The sequence below is a fragment of the Podarcis filfolensis genome (genome assembly GCF_964270895.1).
Source record: "Podarcis filfolensis genome assembly, chromosome: 9".
NCBI lineage: Eukaryota > Metazoa > Chordata > Lepidosauria > Squamata > Lacertidae > Podarcis > Podarcis filfolensis.
Window position 1 is genome coordinate 17,705,632 of NC_139610.1, and position 18,657 is coordinate 17,724,288.

Below are 18,657 nucleotides of genomic sequence, written 5' to 3' on the forward strand. Positions count from 1 at the left end.
TGCTTGACCCTTCTTTGCCCATGCCACGGGTCAGACCTACAGAATGTGAACATTTTTTTTCCCCTGGGGGTTGCTAAGCAAACCCTTGCTTGCCAGCATGCAGATTAAATTTCTGTGAGACTTAAGAGATCTTGTAATCGAGCTGGCTAGTTTTGCCATTTAATTAACCAGCATATGTCGATCATAGTCACTGTTGTTGGAAATCCAGCCTGCTAGTCCTTGCCAGAGACTCTGTACCCTGTAAAGGATGCGTGTCTCCTTTTTATGCTCAGCAATGCAACGAATGGATCCTTTCCAATGTGGTTGGTTGTAGAAGCATGTTCCACAAGACACTTTTTGGATGTGTTAAAAAAAAAAAAGAATCCTCAAACTGGGAGTGAATGGAACAATTTTTGACTGATGAGTGGCTGTTTATCAGCAGAAATGTTGTCAATGCATCATGTTGTACATCCTGACCGACATTGCCTCTCTTTTGTCTGTTGTGTAGAATGCTAGCTTGTGTTTGCCTGGATATAGTGCCTCGGTAGATTCATTAAGCAAAGACCTTCTTGTAGTGTAGTTATCTGTGTTTTGTGTCCAGCTGTATGAATGGAACACACATGGTACTCGGATGATGTGGCATTCGATGATACATGCAATAATCTACCTCACTGAGGAGGTGTGGTAGGTATATTAATTTCTCATCACTCCTCTGCATTTCCTGTTGTCTACACAAGGCCTCTGGTCCTTTCCCCGGCACAGTTTAGAAGCAGCAACCTTTTCAGCAAAATGAACCTGAACTGCTGGAAGGCACCACCATATTCATAAGATAAGTGAGGAAGACAACCTCTGAATTTAAGCACTTCTGTAGATCTCAAAATTTGCGTATCGCAAATGGAAAAGGTACACTTTGATCTCTCGTTGCCATGTTCCACAGAAGACCTTCATGAAGTCCCTCAAGTGATTAGTAATGCAGTCATGCTAGGAGTGGTAAAATACACAACCAAAAAATAGTTATTTAAAAATCCAGCATGGTTGATACTCTTCCATATCCTCTAGAGATTTCATGGAAAGATTTGAAGGAAAGAAAAATTACTCTTTTCACCAGTGTGCCTACGAGCTCTTGTTAGAATTATGGGTCATTTGGCTTTCATATTTTTAAAAATGGAGATAGATAGATATATACATTGAGGCCAGAAGCAATAAGGGGAATGAACAACAGAGGAAAGGAACTCATAATGTGCTAGGAAACACTTTATCGAAATCAACTGTTGTAATCAAATGCATTTTGAGTTAACTACCCCTTCAGGGGCAACTTGTTTCATTCAACACTGTCAAAGTAGTAGTGTGCTTCTACTGTTTCATAAACTGTGTTGGGCTTCCATAGTTCATTTCTATAAACTATTTTCTAGCACTTTTTGTAGTCCTGTCTCCTCTTTTCTTCCACAGAAAAATAAAGTGCAGCTGGGTGCTTACTTGGCTTGGTGACTCTCTCCCATTGAAATCAGATGTAACAAAGTAACTGTGGCTGGATCATGGCCAACATTTTTTTGTGTCGTGCGCTCTGTATGTGCACACCTGTTCTAGATAGGCCTTGTACATTTTTTATCAGATTCAATTTGGTTTGTAAATCCCAGGTAACTTAAGATTGATTGAGGCTGCAATCATTTACACACTCATGGCAGAAAGCAACACTGGCAAGCAATGGGACTTATTTAAAATTAAATGTTATATTAAAAAGTATAAATTCATAGCAATAAAGGTTCGAACACTGAAAAAGAGCAATAACAGTGATAAAGAGTCTCTCCCACCCTGCCCCCTTCTACTCATCATGGTTCCTTCCATCTAAATTTCATGCAGGATTGAATTCATCTCTTCTGTGTTCCATAACTAATAGGCAAAAAATCATGTGTAGATCATCAATTCAGTAACTTCATTAACTAAGGATCAGTTTAAAAAGAGGTACAAATAGGGACTTAATTTTCTGAATAGACATGTATAGGATTGTGCTGTGACATTTTCTTCCCTTCAAGAAAGCATGCACTTTCCCACTCCTGAAAGGAAAACGTTCACAGAACATGTTAGAAGGCTGATACGCAAGAGTTGCCACTTAATTGATGGCAAGGAAGTTGAGGCAGGCTGTTGAGAACAGTATCTTTGTTGAATGCAATAATAAAACGTTCTGCAGAGTGACAGGTGTAGAATTCAGCGTGTGAGTTGCTATTGTGAAAACAGAAGAATAAAGGTAAATTTGGAGGGAAGAGATAAAGAAATGCTTTCTACAGTTCTTTAAACTTTAAAGCCAAACCCAGAAGTATTTGAAACTTCACCTAGTTGGATATATAGGTGCTTCAGATAAATTTAATCTCTCTCTAGAAATTAAACTGACAGAGCAAGGGAACTGTTGCATTGTTCAGTGTAATCAGTCACGTGTGTATGGTGGCTGTTTCACAATCAAACCTTGCAAGAATTAGGAATGTTTAAGACCAGCCTGGAAATCCAAAGAACAATCCAGTTAAAAGTGTGGCACATTTTTTTTGCTTTGCTAATAGCTAGTTTAAACCAGGAATAATTGTACTGAAGCATCTGCAACCCATTCCATCAAAATGTAAATGGAGCAAGAAAAAACCTCTCTAGTGTTGCCAAGCAAATCTGGGAAACACATTACTTTCTGTTGTGTTGACACACTTAAACTACTCTGTTGCTAACATGGAAAAACACTGAACGTGGAAACTTGATGAGATTTCTAAGTGTCAGCAAAACAGGAGTGGGAACTGTGGAGCACAGAGTGCCATACTAGGATTCGAAATTTAATTCCTTTGGATCCGATCCCTCCAAAAATAAGATATATCTTTTCCCTTCTACATTAAAACGTAACGGATACAAATTACCAGCATATGAAAATTGGTAAACTGTGTCTAAGCATGGCTGAAATTGCTTTTTTTCCATTTAGGATGTTTAGCAGTGCTTGGCTTAAAGTGCCTTTGATTTCAATTCCACACTCGGAGAGCTACCACTTTCCGAGCTCATCAGATTTGTCGTTCAGATATGTCTTCAAAGACTCATTCATTTGTGGTGCTGCTACATGTTCTCTTTTATTTTTTTAAAAAATACTTTCTGCTATATTAATTATTCTCACAATCCATCTGAAGTTGTTTCAAGTGTGTAGCAACATTTGAGTTTATCATATAAAATGCCAGGAGGAAACTTGCCCTTGTTTTTAAGAAAAAGTTTCTGGAATGCTCTACTGTGTATCAAATACATGGGCTTAAAAAAAAAATTGCAGCAGGGTGAGCAGAAAATGACCTGCAATACAAAATGGAAATGCCCCCTTTAAGATGGTTTATTAATGCCACAAAAAAAAATTATGTGACTAGTTAACTTAAGGCAAACAAAGTTCCACATTTTATCTGCATGCTTCTGTATATAATTCTGGGATTCAAAGAGCAAACAGTATGGCCAAAGGCTTGTTTAGGTGTGATGAGATTTTTATCTTTTCTGCACCTTGGATTATTGCTAGTTGCAGTCTAAATCAGGAATAACTATTCCAGCTCAAACACTCTTTGTTTATAGGTCCCCTCCGCTTCAAAAATGTTTTTCTGTGTAGTGGGAAATTGGAAAACACTGATGTTTAGGAAATAGGAGTCAGAAAGCAAATGGAACTGGTTGCATATTTTCAATCAGGGCTTCAGGCTCTGCGTTTGGATACAAAGGTTCTCTTCTGATGGAGTCTTCCTCCAGCAGAGGAAGGGAACTTTGGATCTAATCCTATATTTGCATATTACTAGGGAGATAAGATGCAGTCCTAAAAGCCCTTACACTGAAGTAGCTCTGTTGAAATCGGGAGATAAGAATCCATGCTCTGATACGACAGTCAAAGTCTAGTCTCCCACCGGCTTGGAGGTAGCAGCATTGCCCACTTTAATTCTGTGGTCCTTATGGAGGGAAGCAGGCCTGTTTTTAGTAAGTGTAGACCATTTCAGCCATGCAAACTTCCTCATCTCTAATCCAGATTGTAACACGTGTCTTGAGTGTGCCAGGAAAATGCAGGCAACCATTGGCCAGAGAGTCAATTCCAATTCCAAGCCCCACACTCGGCTTTGGGGACACTGCAATAGCCCCATAGAACTTCCTGCTACTACTTGTCCTTCACTATTGCAAGTGGAGGTCGTCTTTTGCCTGCTGGGGGTGGGGGACATGTAATTGCAAGAGAAGAAGCTCAAGCAATTTTGAAAAGCAAGTGGTTAGCAAATGAGGAAGATTCACTTGTGTTTGGGGAAGGAGTACGCATCCAAATAATTAAAAGTTACTTTTCTAAACAAATCATGTGCACTAGTAGTATTCCACTGTACAGAATGCAACTTTTAGGATACTGTTGATCATGTTTTCAGTTAAATAGCATTATGGGTTGTTCCAAGAGGGATTGTTCAGAGCGAAGCTGATATTTCTATTATGTGGTTTTAATTGCACACTGTAGTTCCAGTTTTAACACACAACACAAAACCTTCTAATTGCAGGATCTTCTTTGTGTTCTGTTCAAACTTAGCAAGGTGTAGATGAATGCAAATCCTTTCCTTTTAAACAGAATTTGCAAAAGTATTTTATACATATTATTTGAAAAGGGCTATAATAATTCCCATTACATTTTACAAATATTAGCACTTTCTTGATATTTATGTATTTTAAATGTTATACGGTCAAAATAATCTTCCTGCTTAGCATCTCTTAAAACTTTACCTGCAAATGTAGCAGGGCTATTACATTTACTTTAATACTTGTATAAAAATATGCAGAATTTTTTTAAAAATAAAATGTAATATATTTTATAAGCTAATAATAATCGGGTAATTAAAGGTTTCTAGCATGCATTCCTATCATTTGCAGATACTGAAGCATTTTGGTAATCTTTCTCACTAAATATGTGAATGTTTTAATGTAACTTCACTTTCTATTTTTGGTAGTCCAATGGGAATTCAGTAATGACATTTTGTCATGTCAAACTGTGAACATAATTTGTACTGTACAGTCCTCATATGTTATATATAGTATACTATATGTATTATACTTGTTAATAAAACAAGACAAATATTAAATGTCAATCTGTAGTTAAAACTATCCCTCAAAACTTGACAAGACTCCCCCCCCCCCGAATCTTGATTTCGCCAAATGGCAGTTGTCCTTAGATACAGCCCTGTATTCTTTAAGGTAAAGGGACCCCTGACCATTAGTTCCAGTCGTGGCCGACTCTGGGGTTGCGGCGCTCGCCTCGCTTTATTGGCCGAGGGAGCCGGCATACAGCTTCCAGTCATGTGGCCAGCATGACTAAGCCGCTTCTGGCGAACCAGAGCAGCGCACGGAAACGCTGTTTACCTTTCCACCGGAGCGGTACCTATTTATCTACTTGCACTTTGATGTGCTTTCAAACTGCTAGGTTGGCAGGAGCAGGGACTGAGCAATGGGAGCTCACCCCGTCGCGGGGATTCGAACCGCCGACCTTCTGATCGGCAAGCCCTAGGCTCTGTGGTTTAACCCACTCCGCCACCCACATCCCATGTCCACCCGTATTCTTTAGGAGAGCTTATTTATTACTTACTTATTTGGTGACTCACCTAAGAAAGTTGGTTGACTGCAAATATCACAGCAGATCGTCATATTCAACAAATCTGGCACATGCAGAAGGCCATTGCACATACATCATTAGCCGAATCAGGAATCGTGGACCTGAAATCTGTGCTGCATTACTATCAATAAAATACCGTATTTTTCGTCCCATAGGACGCACCTAGTTTTTTGGGGGGAGAAATAAAGGGGGAAGGGAATTTCCTTTATTAACCCCCCAAAAGCAGGTTGGAGAAACCGAACCAGGTCGAGGAACAGCGGGATGGCGGCGCTGCGCCTCCCTGCTGTCCCCCGAGCTTGTGGGGCTGGCCAATGTCTGCCCGGCGCGAGGGGCGCTCTGCTTCAGGGCGCCCCGCCCGCCGGGCGGAAGGCTGCTATCCGCAGCGTGGGCAGCCCTGCGGGGAACTCCTGCAGGGCTCCTCACGCTGCGGATGTCTGTCCGGCGTGCAGGGCGCTCTGCTTCAGGGCGGCCCGCCCGCCGGGCGGAAGGCTGCTATCTGCAGCGTAGGGAGCCCTGCGGGACCTCCCGCAGGGCTGCCTAGGCTGCGGATGTGTTCCCGAAGCCCCGGGCGCCCTGAAAGCAGAGCGCCCAACGCTCCGGGAAGCAGGCTGCTATCCGCAGCCTAGACATCCCTGCGGGAACTCCCGCAGGGCTGCCTAGGCTGCGGATGTCTTCCTGAAGCCTGGAGAGCGAGAGGGGTCGGTGCGCACCGACCCCTCTCGCTCTCCAAGCTTCAGCGAAAGCCTGCATTCGCCCCATAGGACGCACCCAGATCTCCCCTTCATTTTTGGAGGGGAAAAAGTGTGTCCTATAGGGCGAAAAATACGGTACACATTCGGCTTTGCATTTCTATTCTGGCGCAACTAGTCACATGTACAAACTCTTGTTATTTTTCAGAATTATTTTATGCATAAGTGAAGTTGGATTATTTAAAGTGCACTTGACCAAACGTGAATGTTTCTCTGCTTGATTGCCCTAGCATTAATTCCCGTATACAACAAAAGATACCCATCTTTGCATCACTTCATCATATTTTCTGCTTTCATTCACAAGTTACCCCATTAAATTGGCCTTGTAAGCCCCCAGGAGTTACTAGCCTGCAAAATAAAATAAAAATAATAATGAAATACTAGCCTGCTGGGAGCTGGCAGAGGAGGAACCGAGTGCTGAATTTCTTATGCGTGTTAAAGAAGGAACTTGCCCCTTGTAGCTTCCTGCTTGGTTTTACCCAAGTGAAAAACACCTATGAAGTAAATATTTAATAGATGGATAGGCATTATGAAGTGCTCAGCAGAGGAAAGGTCTTGTAGGATTTTACCTGAAGAACCTTTCATTGATTCAAAGGGTCGGTTTGACCCTGTTTTTTGGTTCTTGGACATTGCAGCACTTGGGCATGCTGTATTTTCAGGACAATAGTAGGTTGGGGTGTCTGCCGCCCTCAAGTCTATGCCAGGTACCTTGCCTGAATAGTCAGCTTCCCACCTCCCAGTTATTCACTATCCTCTTTATTTGTTTAAGGTAAAGGTAAAGGACCCCTGACAGTTAAGTCCAGCTGCAGACAACTCGGGTTGCAGCGCTCATCTTTCTTTACAGGCCAAGGGAGCCGGTGTTTGTCCGCAGACAGTTTTTCCGGGTCACGTGGCCAGCATGACTAAGCCACTTCTGGCGCAACGGAACACCAAAACCAGGGCAGCGTACGGAAACACCGTTTACCTTCCCGCTGGAGCAGTACCTATTTATCTACTTTTTTGGGGTGCTCTCGAACTGCTAGGTTGGCAGGAGCTGGGACTGAGCAATGGGAGCTCACCCTGTCACGGGGATTTGAACTGCCAACCTCCTGATTGGCAAGCCCAAGAGGCTCAGTAGTTTAGACCACAGCGCCACCCGCATCCCCTCCTTTGTTTAGATATTAAGAAAAGCACGTAGGCAGTACACTCGCCCACCAATGAGACAAGGTGAGGACCACCTCAGGTAGCAGGATCCACAGGGACAGCAAATCCTGATGTGGATCTTTATTCCCCACCCCTTTGTTCTTGGTGTAGATCTTCAGTCACCCATTCTTCCCTGGTGGGAAGTGAGGGGCATTTTGTGGTTCACCTCAGGCACAAAAATGTCTTGGGCCAGCCCTGACTCTACCCAGTTGTTTAAAGGTAAGGGTAAAGGTACCCCTGCCCGTACGGGCCAGTCTTGACAGACTCTAGGGTTGTGCGCTCATCTCACTCTAGAGGCCGGGAGCCAGCGCTGTCCGCAGACACTTCCGGGTCACGTGGCCAGCGTGACAAAGCTGCTCCGGCGAACCGGCACCAGAGCAGCACACGGAAACGCCATTTACCTTCCCGCTATAAAGCGGTACCTATTTATCTACTTGCACTTAAGGGTGCTTTTGAACTGCTAGGTGGGCAGGAGCTGGGACCGAAAGACGGGAGCTCACCCCGCCGCGGGGATTCAAACCGCCGACCATGCGATCGGCAAGTCCTAGGCGCTGAGGTTTTACCCACAGCGCCACCCGCGTCCCACCCAGTTGTTTAGTAAGAAGCAAATCAGTTCCAGTCTTCTGAACAAAGAATGCAAATGTACTGCAGGGAGTGATGAGCATCAGGTACTTGTTTCAAAATTTCCTAACATTAAAAAAAAAAAAAGATTTGATACAATTAAACAACAGGCTACCAGTTTTGCAGAGATTCCTCCCCTGAAAAATCCTTCAGCTCGCACTCTCTCTGCAAAAGTTCCAACTACAGACATAATTCGTGCCATAAATCTTTACTGGCTAAGGCAAAGTGGAACTCCCAAGAGAGTGGGATCCCCCTTCTTGCCCTTATAATGTATTATACAGCCATTTTAACCCATACTGGGAGACAGACATAAAGGAATTTATTACACATTTCAAGTTTATTTATCCAACAAAAAATAACACACCAAGCCATACCAGAAGAGTAAAAAGAAGATACAACTCACCAAATCATACAAAATTATATATTGATCAATTAAAGTTCCAGAGCCTCTTCCAATGTACCAAGTTTCCAAATATCCCTGATGCAATTTTTGCATATCATTGTTGAAAGCATGTGCAATAAATGTCCACCAGGTGGCATAGAAAGACTGGTTTTTCTTTTGTCTTGCATACAACGCAACATCATTGTTTGGTCATATGAATAACAAGAGTAAAACAACTCTGGCGTAAATGTGATGTTAGCAGTGGTGATGCGCAATAATTCCTGACGTACATTAGACATGGATATATAGGGATTAGTGTCCCAAAGGTTATTTCCTGTAGGCATCTTCAAAGCCACTTCTGTACTTTCATAACATTAGCAGATAGTAGCTGGCTTAGAACATGGCCCATTGAAACCTGACTTTAAATGTCAACTCTCAAGCCTGTAAATTCATAGCTGGTCTCCTTTAATAAGAGTTATGCAACTTCACCCAATAATAATCTATTATTTGTGCTACTCACTAAAATCGCCTTAATTCTAATAGTGAAGAATGTTGTTTAGACTGTGTGCCCAGCAAGGTTATATAAGGCCACAAGGGAGTGTGTAAATATTAAATCCAAAGGTTTTTTCCTTTCAAAAAATTGTTGCATGTGGATGATGACCTAGTTTAAGAGCAGGTTTTCAATCAAGAAATCTGATTAATTAGTCCTATGTCTATTTAGTCCTGTGAATAATCCCTACCAGAAGCCTATGAGTTAAATAATGAAGAACAAATTGTATTGATCCTGTCAACAGAAGCGGCGATAAAGACACAGCAACTGCTTGTGACTGACTCTTAAACACAAACTCCAAACAGAAATTGTGGGAGTGGACTGTGAAATAAAGCCCGGTCAGACATATTCATGCCTTTTATTCTGAGGAATGCATTTTGTTTACATAACCAGCTCCTGGAATGGCTTCAGTTGTGCCTGGTCAGCTTTCCTCAGATTCTACCAAGCCTTTATTGCCACCTACTGCTTTTCAAACTAGAATGCATGTATATTCAGAATCATAGAGTTGGAAGGGATCTCATCTAGTCCAACCCCCTTCAATGTAGGAATCTCAGCTAAATCATCCACGACAGATAGCCACCCAATCTCTGCTTAAAAGCTGCCAAGGAAAGACAGTCCGCAACTTCTCAAGGAAGACCGTTCCGTTGTCCAACAGCTCTTATTGTCAGATAGTTTTTTCTGATGTCTAGTCAGAATCTCTTTTCTTGTAACTTGAAGCCATTGGTTCAAGTCCTACCCGCCAGAGAAAAACTAGATTAGTTGGGAAATGAGATCTAATATAAGTGGAGGACTGTAAGTCGTAACTTTTGAGCATCATGTGCAGTTTAGGTGCTATGTTAGGTGTAACATCTAGGGATGAGGGAGAAATTTGATGCAGTTTGCATTTAAAGGTCAATGTGCCTAATTTAGTTTCCAAAACAAAGTGTGAACCAGAACACAGCCACTCTTCAAGATTCACATTTCTCCAGCCAAGCAATGTGTACAAAAACGCATGTACAAGGGAAAAGTGTGGGTATAAATGCACATAATAGTTTAAAAAACATACAAAAGCCATTATTTTAGGTGACACTGCTTTGTTAAAAAAAAAATGTATGTAAGGTGAAATTGCATACGAAAATGTATATATGAGAACACACTAAAATGCAGGTGAGTTTTCATGAGGACGTTTTGGTAGAGATCTGATCTTTAGACTAGAAGTAGGATAAACTGAGAGAAACCAAAACCGACGTATTCACTTATCCCCTGATAACTTTCCATGTATTCATCATCTACTTATGCCAAGAGCCAACAATGCTTTTGATGGGGGATTTGGTATCACGCTATACCTTCCTTATAAGTGGGCCTTCCCATATTTATCCCTTTCTAAACCCACAATTGTTTTGCACATATGCCCCCTATTAAATTTAAATTAAATTAGCTTTTCTCCTTTCTTAGCATCTATTCTAGGCCCTCTATTTTACTAACACGTATATTGCACACCACTAGATGGCGCCAACTTTCCATTAAAAGAATCAATGTATTATAATATAGACAGTAACACTGAAGAGGGCAGAGTCGTAAAATTGAAGAGCTGGAAGGAACCAGGAGTGTCATCCAGTCCGACCCCCTGCAATGCAGGAATCTTTTGCCCAATGTGGGGCTCAAACCAATGACCCTGAGATTAAGAGTCTCATGCTCTACAGATGTTCCGGATGTGCCCAACCCCTCTTAGGTGTGCACTATGTATTATTCTCGTGGTTAATTAAATTGTATTGAGAATATAATAATATCCTCAGGTGGATTGCCTAAGCAGAATACAGCATTTAATTCATTATTTTAAAAAATTATACCATGCTGCCTTTCAATCAAATGAAGGTCAAGGAGGCTTACAAGAAGCAGGAAGTCTTACATTGCAAGGTTGATACTGATTCTTCATCTAGTGACTTAATTTTGAATCCTTTGGTTCAGGAATTCAGGGCTTGGAACAGGATCAATGCAGTCAATCTGTTTCTTTTCCTAATGTATTTTTTTCCCCTGCACTTGTATACAGCAAAATTATACTTGTCCTTTCTCCAGAAATATTATAGTACAGCATTACAGCAACATAAATAGCTTGTTTTCCAGTTAGTTTACCAGTCTTCCAGCTTCATCAAACTTTCCCTGAATTCAAAAAATACATATTGTAATTGTGAGCCATTTCCACTGAAAGTCTCATATACAATATTCAGCCATACAACATGAACGTTACTGATATAATGAAATCTGCATATGATTATTTTAATATAAATTTAACTCAGTGGAAATGTTCTCTCTTCTTCGTTGCTGGACAGTTTAACGTAAATGGCTGCCCGAAGATTAGACCAGAAAAGTCCATGCTTGCTTTTCTCCTTTGGCCACTCCAAGTACGTTCTCTTGGCCATGAGAGCTTTCAGTTTGTGGTACCTGCTAGGAATGACGTATGCAGGGATTGGTTCCAGCACAATCAGGATTAAACTGTCAGCATTTTCACTGAATAACTTGTGATGGGCAAAGTAGAGCTCATAATGACACCATTCGCTCTGCACAAAGTAAGGAGACAACACAAAGATTGACTTGTAACTTTTCTCAATGCAGTCTATGATATTCTCCACAATGCTCTTGCCTGCAACAAAGTTCCTCTCGTGCTGGCAGATCCGTATGGAGCCATCCTCCTTCTCCAAGTTTGGAATCAATACGCTTTTCACCCACTCAGAATCATGCTCACTATAGGAGATAAAAGCATGGAACTCTATGTTGGGGAGCATGTCTTCAGGATTACTCTTCCGAATCCTGTGTTTTGCTCGAGTCCACTTCCACATCATCTTCAAATACCATGGAACGTCAAAACGGATGCAGAGGAAGGAAACAGTGGCTACTAAGACCACGGTAATAATTATAACTATCGTGATCAGAAGACTCACGTTGCAAACAACTTCAGAGACGTGAAAGTCCTTTAAAAGGGTCCCCCTTAAGTAGTCTGGGTACTCGCACACATAAGCATCAGGCCAACCAATCAACTCCATAGATCCTTGCTTTTGAAGACTGATGAACTGTCTTAATTCACAGGTACATGTGAATGGATTGTGTCCTGCTTTTAGCTGTTTGATGCCTTGACATGTCTGATAGAATTCAGAAGATGGTGAGACAACAGAGTTCATTTCTATATTCAGGAACCTCAGATTTCTAAACTGACCACATCCAGGCAGTTTAGCTAGTTTATTGGATGCCAAATTTATTTCTTCTAAAGCCGTCAGCTCAGTAATCTCTTTGGGAATGCTTGAAATGGGATTGTTTTGAAGATGAAGAATTTGAATATTTGCTGGTAAACATCTAAATACTGACTCCGACAATTGATTGGATGCCAAATTCAATTTAATCATATTTTTACCCCAGTGGCAGTCATTCATGTTATCTTTGTATTGCAACAAATTCTGACTCAAGTCCAAGTGTTTCAATGAGTTCATGTGACTTGTCATTAAACTCATTTTGGCAAGTTGTTTAAGTTGATTGTTTTGTAAAATGAGTGTTTCTAGGAGGGCTAAGTTCTTGCAATTTTCAAAAATTTTGTCAGTCAATGAATTATGTGAAAAACTTAAATAAGTAAAATCACTGGGTTTTAAAGGACAAAACATGAATAGGATCCCCGAATGAGAAATTGTCAATGATGCAATATTCATTTCTGAAAATGTTCTGTACACATCCTCCTGGTTAAACATCTCTGAAACTGCAACAGCATGTTTAATTGTCAGTGTTTTTAGTGAGGTATCAACGTAATTGAGAGACTGACTTGTGTCTTCAAATATTAAAATGTTCACATAGTTGATGTTGAAATATTCAATGGGGGATTCCCACACCTTCTGAAGAATAGCCGTGAGGCTTAGCCAGGATAGTTCTATATTATTCAATGTTAAGTTTAGCAATTTCCCATTTTTGCTGGGTTGTGACAAAAATGTTATCAAGCCACTGACTTGCTTACCTTGGATATTTGAAAGTTCTAAGCTTTCAGTAACATTGAGTTCTAGAGACACAAATTCTGAATTTTCAGGGAGTGCAATCCGAAGCTTCTTTGTGTTAAATGCTGGAAGACTTCCAGGGACAGATTCAGTGAGGTGTTCTAAGCCCAAGAAGAGACTATCCAGTTGTAAATTAGCAAGAACTCTGAAATCTGATTTCTGTATTCTTCTAGCGCTGAGGCCAAGATATTCCAGCTTCACCATTTTGCCAAATGCCTGGCAGGTGGGCATGTCCATGAAGTTATTGTAAGAGAGATCTAGATGCCTGAGACTTGTAACAGGAATGCAAGAAAGAGTCTGCAGTTTGTTGTGGGATAGATCCAGAAGTTCTAAGTCTTTATTGTATTGGAAAATGCTGAAGTCAAGCTCTCTAATCAGGTTATGAGAAAGATTTAGTACCCTGAGTTTGGAAAGAGAACTAAAATCAGAAATCTGAAGTTCAGAGATACTGTTGTATGACAAATCCAAGTCTGTCATTTGTGCTGGAAGATTCTTAGGAACAGCATCTAAGCCACTCTTTGAGTAGTTTGCTTTAAATCCATTTTCTGCAGAGGTATAGGTATTGTTCCAGAAAGTTATTGTAAAGATGCAAATACAAAGGAAACCATTCCTGTCTGGACCGTTCATTTCTGCCATGGCATATAAAGATCTTTAAAATGTGCTTGGTGGAGTTGTTGTACTCTGTATTAGCCTCAAACTCCTGCAAAAAGAGTTCACATTAAAATATTAAGTACTCTAATGGAAACATTAGCTCTCCCAATATTCATTATTACGGCAATAGAAGACACTTCATAATTTAGCAGAAAAGCAGAATCAAATGACAATTTAAAACATAGTTATGAAGAGATTTCATGATGGCCGTATGTGTTTTTTGCAGTTTAAGATACAGAAAGCCTTACACAGCTCCAGGAGTTAGTGAGACATCTCTCTGGAAGTTTGAAAAAGGATGAACCACTGTGAATCTGAAAGGAATTAAGTTGCATGGATATATATATATATATTTGCATATTTTGGGTCTCCACCACCACTGATTTCTTGTGATTTGCTTGTTATCCCCATTTCTTTCTCAGCTGGGGCCAAATGAAATGTTGTGGCAATATACAATTATAGAATCACAGAACTGTAGCATTGGAAGGGACACCAAGGGTCATCTAGTCCAAACCCCTGCAATGTAGTATCTCAGCTAAAGCATCCTGTACCATACATACCTGCATTATCTACAGCTCCCAGATGTTGTTGGAGTACAACTCATCCTCCCACACCACTGGCCAGCTAGCTGGCATTGATAGGACTTTTGAATCTAACACAAGGAAGGCCACAAAATCCTTATCTTTGATATACCCCCCCCCAAGCAGGGCACAGAGAAGCTTGGAGGGAAATGAAATTGGGGGAAACGGTGCGAGGAAAGGATTTGTTTTTTAAAGCCCTTTCACAGTGCAAACCAGTCACCACACACACACACTTTCACCAGGTTTTACCTCTTTACCAGGTCACATCCAGCTAAGTTTTGCTCAGAATAGACCCATTTAAGTAATTGGACCTGTGTAAAACTAGGTTGGATACCACCTAGCAGGTCCAGTCATGGATTTCATGACATCACATGCAGTTCAGCCCCAGAAGTTCAGAATTTGCTTAAATAAAAGTAAGTATCTGCTGGACACACTCTGAACAAAGTTTAACACTGTCTGTGTGTGACAGGGGAGGCGAGAGAGAAATTATTTTGAAAATAATGGAACACAGCTGGAAAATGAAAAAAAAGCCTAAAGGGGATTTTTTTTGCAGTTGGGTGTGGGGCATGGGGTTCCCTGTAGGTGTTGTTTGCTTTGGGGGGAACTGATGCTACTTTAAAGATTACCCACATTCCTTTGGGGGTTTATCTGTTCCCTAATGCAGCCACTCGCCCCCCTCGGGGGGGGGGAATCTTGGAAACTGTAGCTTGTTAAGGGTGCTGGAATTTGTAGCTCTGTGAGGGGTGATCTACAGTTCCCACATTTGGTGGGGGGTGTTTAAAATGCATGGTATGTACAGAGCCTTAGTTTCAAGAACATTTCCTCACAAGGAAACTTACCTTGTGGATAATGCTGCCATGGAAAAGTAATACTGCTCAGGGAGTGGTGCAGAAAATAATATATTAGGGCTGGAACAAATGTCAATTGAGTTTTCTGAGGATTGGTGTTTTCATGCTCTTCCTTCTGAGCTATCAGGATTCTCCCAGGAAAAATGACAGGACAATAGAAACACCATTTGGACCCGTGTCTAGAAACAAAAGTGTGGATGAGCCCTTGATTATGGTCAGGCAATGGTGATGAAGAAAAATGTTTCATTTCAAATGGTAATGAACCTCAGGGTATGTAGCAGACCTGAGATTAGATCCTCAGGCCTAGCCTTTCATACATAATAGGCAGGACTAAGGATGGGAGGATCTGTCAATTGCGGTTCTCTCTGTTTCTCATTTTTCCAATCTTAAATTTGGTTCTCCACATTTCTGCACCAATTTGGGCATTTTTCAAAAAGTCCTCATGGAAACTCTTCAGCGATTGTGTGTGAATTTCTCTTAACAGACACATTTTTGTATGTAGTTTTGACCAATGTACACATTTTTGTATGCAGTTTTGACCAATGTACACATTTCTGAATGCAATTTCTCCTAATACAGTGGTACCTCGGGTTAAGTACTTAATTCGTTCCGGAGAGCCATTCTTAACCTGAAACTGTTCTTAACCTGAAGCACTTTAGCTAATGGGGCCTCCTGCTGCCGCCGGAGCCCAATTTCTGTTCTTATCCTGAAGCAAAGTTCTTAACCTGAACCACTAGTTCTGGGTTAGCGGAGTCTGTAACCTGAAGCATATGTAACCTGAAGCGTATGTAACCCGAGGTACCACTGTACAATGCATTTTTGTATATTACTTTCATTTACTAATGTTTGCACACAATATACATGTTTTATCAGCACTGGTTGGAGAAATGCACAGCAAAATTCAGATGTGCAAATTCTGAAGGATGGGTGTTTTTGGTTCTCAATTTGATAAATTCAACTTTAAATGAGGACTTAACCAAATCCCCCCTTGCCTAATCAAGGCAATAAATCACACTGGTGATGATGATGATTAAAATTTGTATACTACCATATACCCACAAGTCTCAGGGAGGTTCACAAGATAATCTTTCCAAAACCCTGTGTCAAGAGGTGGTATTAGAATAAGTTATATTTAACTAGAGTAATTAGAATAACTATATTTAACCAACACTGTTAAACAGATGTCTGTTAAAGCGGCAAAGGGAGAATGAGGGTTGGTTTAGGGGTGGGGAATAGGTTCTGAAGAACAGCCATCTTGGATGCTTTCTCTGCAAGCCCCTCCTCACTTTTCATGGGATACACAAAATGCACGTCCAGGAATCTTAGCTGGATGAGAGGGATCTTGCAGGGGAAAGGCAGCAGGTAAGAGAAAGTTTAAGCAGCCATGTCTTCAGCCAGCACACACCCTAAGGCTTTATTACTGTTCACCAGTCAGGGACTACCAAAGCCATGCCTATGGCTAGATACCAAGTTCAGCCACAACGACAGAAAAGTAGATGCCATGTTTTCACAATATTGGACCCATTCATGGGTGTAGCCAGGTGCGGGCAACTGGTCCCCCTAGATCCACAAAAATTACTGAAAAGCATTGAAAGTACTCAATTAAGTGAGGTTCTGCTCCACCCCCCACGAAAGCGATCTCCTAAAAAAACTTTGGACCCATTCACCATTCGCAATAAAAGTTAAGTGAAGAGTACTCTCTTGGCAAAAAGTATTCAAAGCTTTCTCATGTTACATGTTTTAAAATCATTAACACCTACCTTATGCCTTTCAGCAGCAGAAAGTTTCTAAACAGAGTGTCTTAAGAGGAAGAATGCTGTTGCCTTAAAGATGGGGCAGAAGATTCTCCGCCCCACTTTTAACACAATCAAATTTGTCAGACTTTGCAGTAAAAGGTAGACAACAACAACAACAACAACAAAATGAATTAACAGTGGGAGAAAACTATAGTATGTTCAGAGGAGATCACAAACTCAACTAAAAGAAAAGGAATGAGGAACTTAAGTTACAACTTGGTCACAAGCTAAAAATAAACATTAACTTGGCGTAATTTACAGGAAATCTATGCCACTGTCAAGACTTCCTCTTTACCCAAAATGGTAGTTTCAACATGTAACCTGATGGTGCATGTTTTAAAACTGCTGGTTTTAGTTCTGTTTTAATAATTTTATGTTGATTCGTTTTAAAGTTGGTGTTGGCAACTTGGCACCATTTAGAGATGTAATAACAATTTGTTTGCTTTGTCGTTAATGTTTGAGATATCAAAATTCCTCAGACAGCCTCCAGGCAAATATTCCCGGTTACAACCTGGAGATGTTACTGCTACGCATCCCTCTAAGTACCAAGGGGGGAAAAGAGTGTTTGCAGCCATGATTTAAATGACATGATCTGGATTGTGCGGTTTGTACTGTTGATTTGATTTCTATGTGGATGTTACCCCCACACAAACACACATGAATATATTTTTCCTTTTTAAAGCTACATTTAAAGCTACATTGTGTTCTTCAACATAGAAAGGGGAAGGATTTTTTTTTTAATGGTAGACGACATGTGCAAGGATCCAGCCCACCATCATTACACAATGGGATTTAAAAACATCAACACACACACATGCTACTGAGCAAGACTTGGCTTTTCTGGCAATGGCAGACGTTGCATCACACACACATACGGAGAGAGAGAGTATATATATATTTGCCCCTGCAGGATGAGCAGTACCTGTTATAATGCCCTCTTCTGCACAAAAATCAAAAGTGAGATTCCTGCCTTCCCCTTTTTCTATTTCTCCACCTGCCAAACCTCAACCCTTCATGTTGTTTTTCAAAGCTGCCTGAGAGGATCTGAAACCCAGATCTCTACGAAAGCGCTTTGCAGGATCCAGCCCTGCAAAGTCCCTTCAGTTGCAAAGGGAGAAGCAAGTGCGTGGCATAGCGGACATTTTTTTGAGACGAAAATGCCCTTGCACTTTTCTTTCTTTCTTTCTTTCTTTCTTTCTTTCTTTCTTTCTTTCTTTCTTTCGAGGGCAAGCTTGCAATCCCCTAAGAAAAGCAAGCGGAGAGACGGAGAAGAACTCGCGCCCCTGGAGAGTTGCCCAAGTCCCAAACGACGGAGAAAGTTGGTTTGTTTTTTTTTAGGCGCCATTTTTTTTAAGAGGCAGGGGCGAAGGGGGAAAAAACCCAAAAGGCGCCCTGAAACTGTGCGCGCGACCCGAAGCGCCGGCTCCTTTCCCGCCTTTTTTAAACCGTTTACCTGCTTGGCGGCAAAGATAAGTCGCTGGTCGCGTAAGGGGCCTCCCGGGGCTAAAGAAGGAGAAGAAGACAAGCGAAGCCGCAGGCTGTGGCAACGGATTTGCCCACAGGAAGAGAACCCGTTTTAGCGGCCTCCCCTCGGTCGACTTGAGGGGAGGGCGGACCAAATGAACTCTGCCCACTTGCCCCCCACGGGTCATCGTCACGGGGATGTGAAATACGGGTTTCCCCCACTTCAG

At 41.4% G+C, this 18,657-nt stretch overlaps 2 protein-coding genes across 5 annotated transcripts in view; one reads left to right on the forward strand and one right to left on the reverse strand.

Annotated features, from left to right (window-relative positions):
* KLF3 (KLF transcription factor 3) overlaps window positions 1-5,078 on the forward strand; it is a 43,869-nt gene extending 38,791 nt beyond the window's left edge. For both annotated transcript variants that reach the window (XM_083630739.1, XM_083630738.1), the window contains one exon: window positions 1-5,078. This exon is cut by the window's left edge and continues 311 nt beyond it. The gene's annotated coding sequence lies outside the window, so the exon portion shown is untranslated.
* A 3,391-nt stretch (window positions 5,079-8,469) lies between these two features.
* On the reverse strand, window positions 8,470-18,565 carry LOC310770077 (toll-like receptor 6). 3 transcript variants are annotated; one of them, XM_083630301.1, is made up of 2 exons: window positions 18,420-18,565; window positions 8,470-13,793 (listed from the first exon to the last, which is right to left on the reverse strand). In XM_083630301.1, exon 2 carries the CDS (start codon window positions 13,727-13,729, stop codon window positions 11,351-11,353), a length of 2,379 nt encoding a protein of 792 aa, XP_083486427.1. In that variant the 5' UTR covers window positions 13,730-13,793; window positions 18,420-18,565; the 3' UTR covers window positions 8,470-11,350. The 3 variants fall into 3 exon arrangements, with proteins under 3 accessions (XP_083486427.1, XP_083486428.1, XP_083486429.1); XM_083630302.1 differs by lacking the exon at window positions 18,420-18,565 and adding an exon at window positions 16,931-17,427; XM_083630303.1 differs by lacking the exon at window positions 18,420-18,565 and adding an exon at window positions 14,302-15,189.
* Window positions 18,566-18,657: the final 92 nt, after the last annotated feature.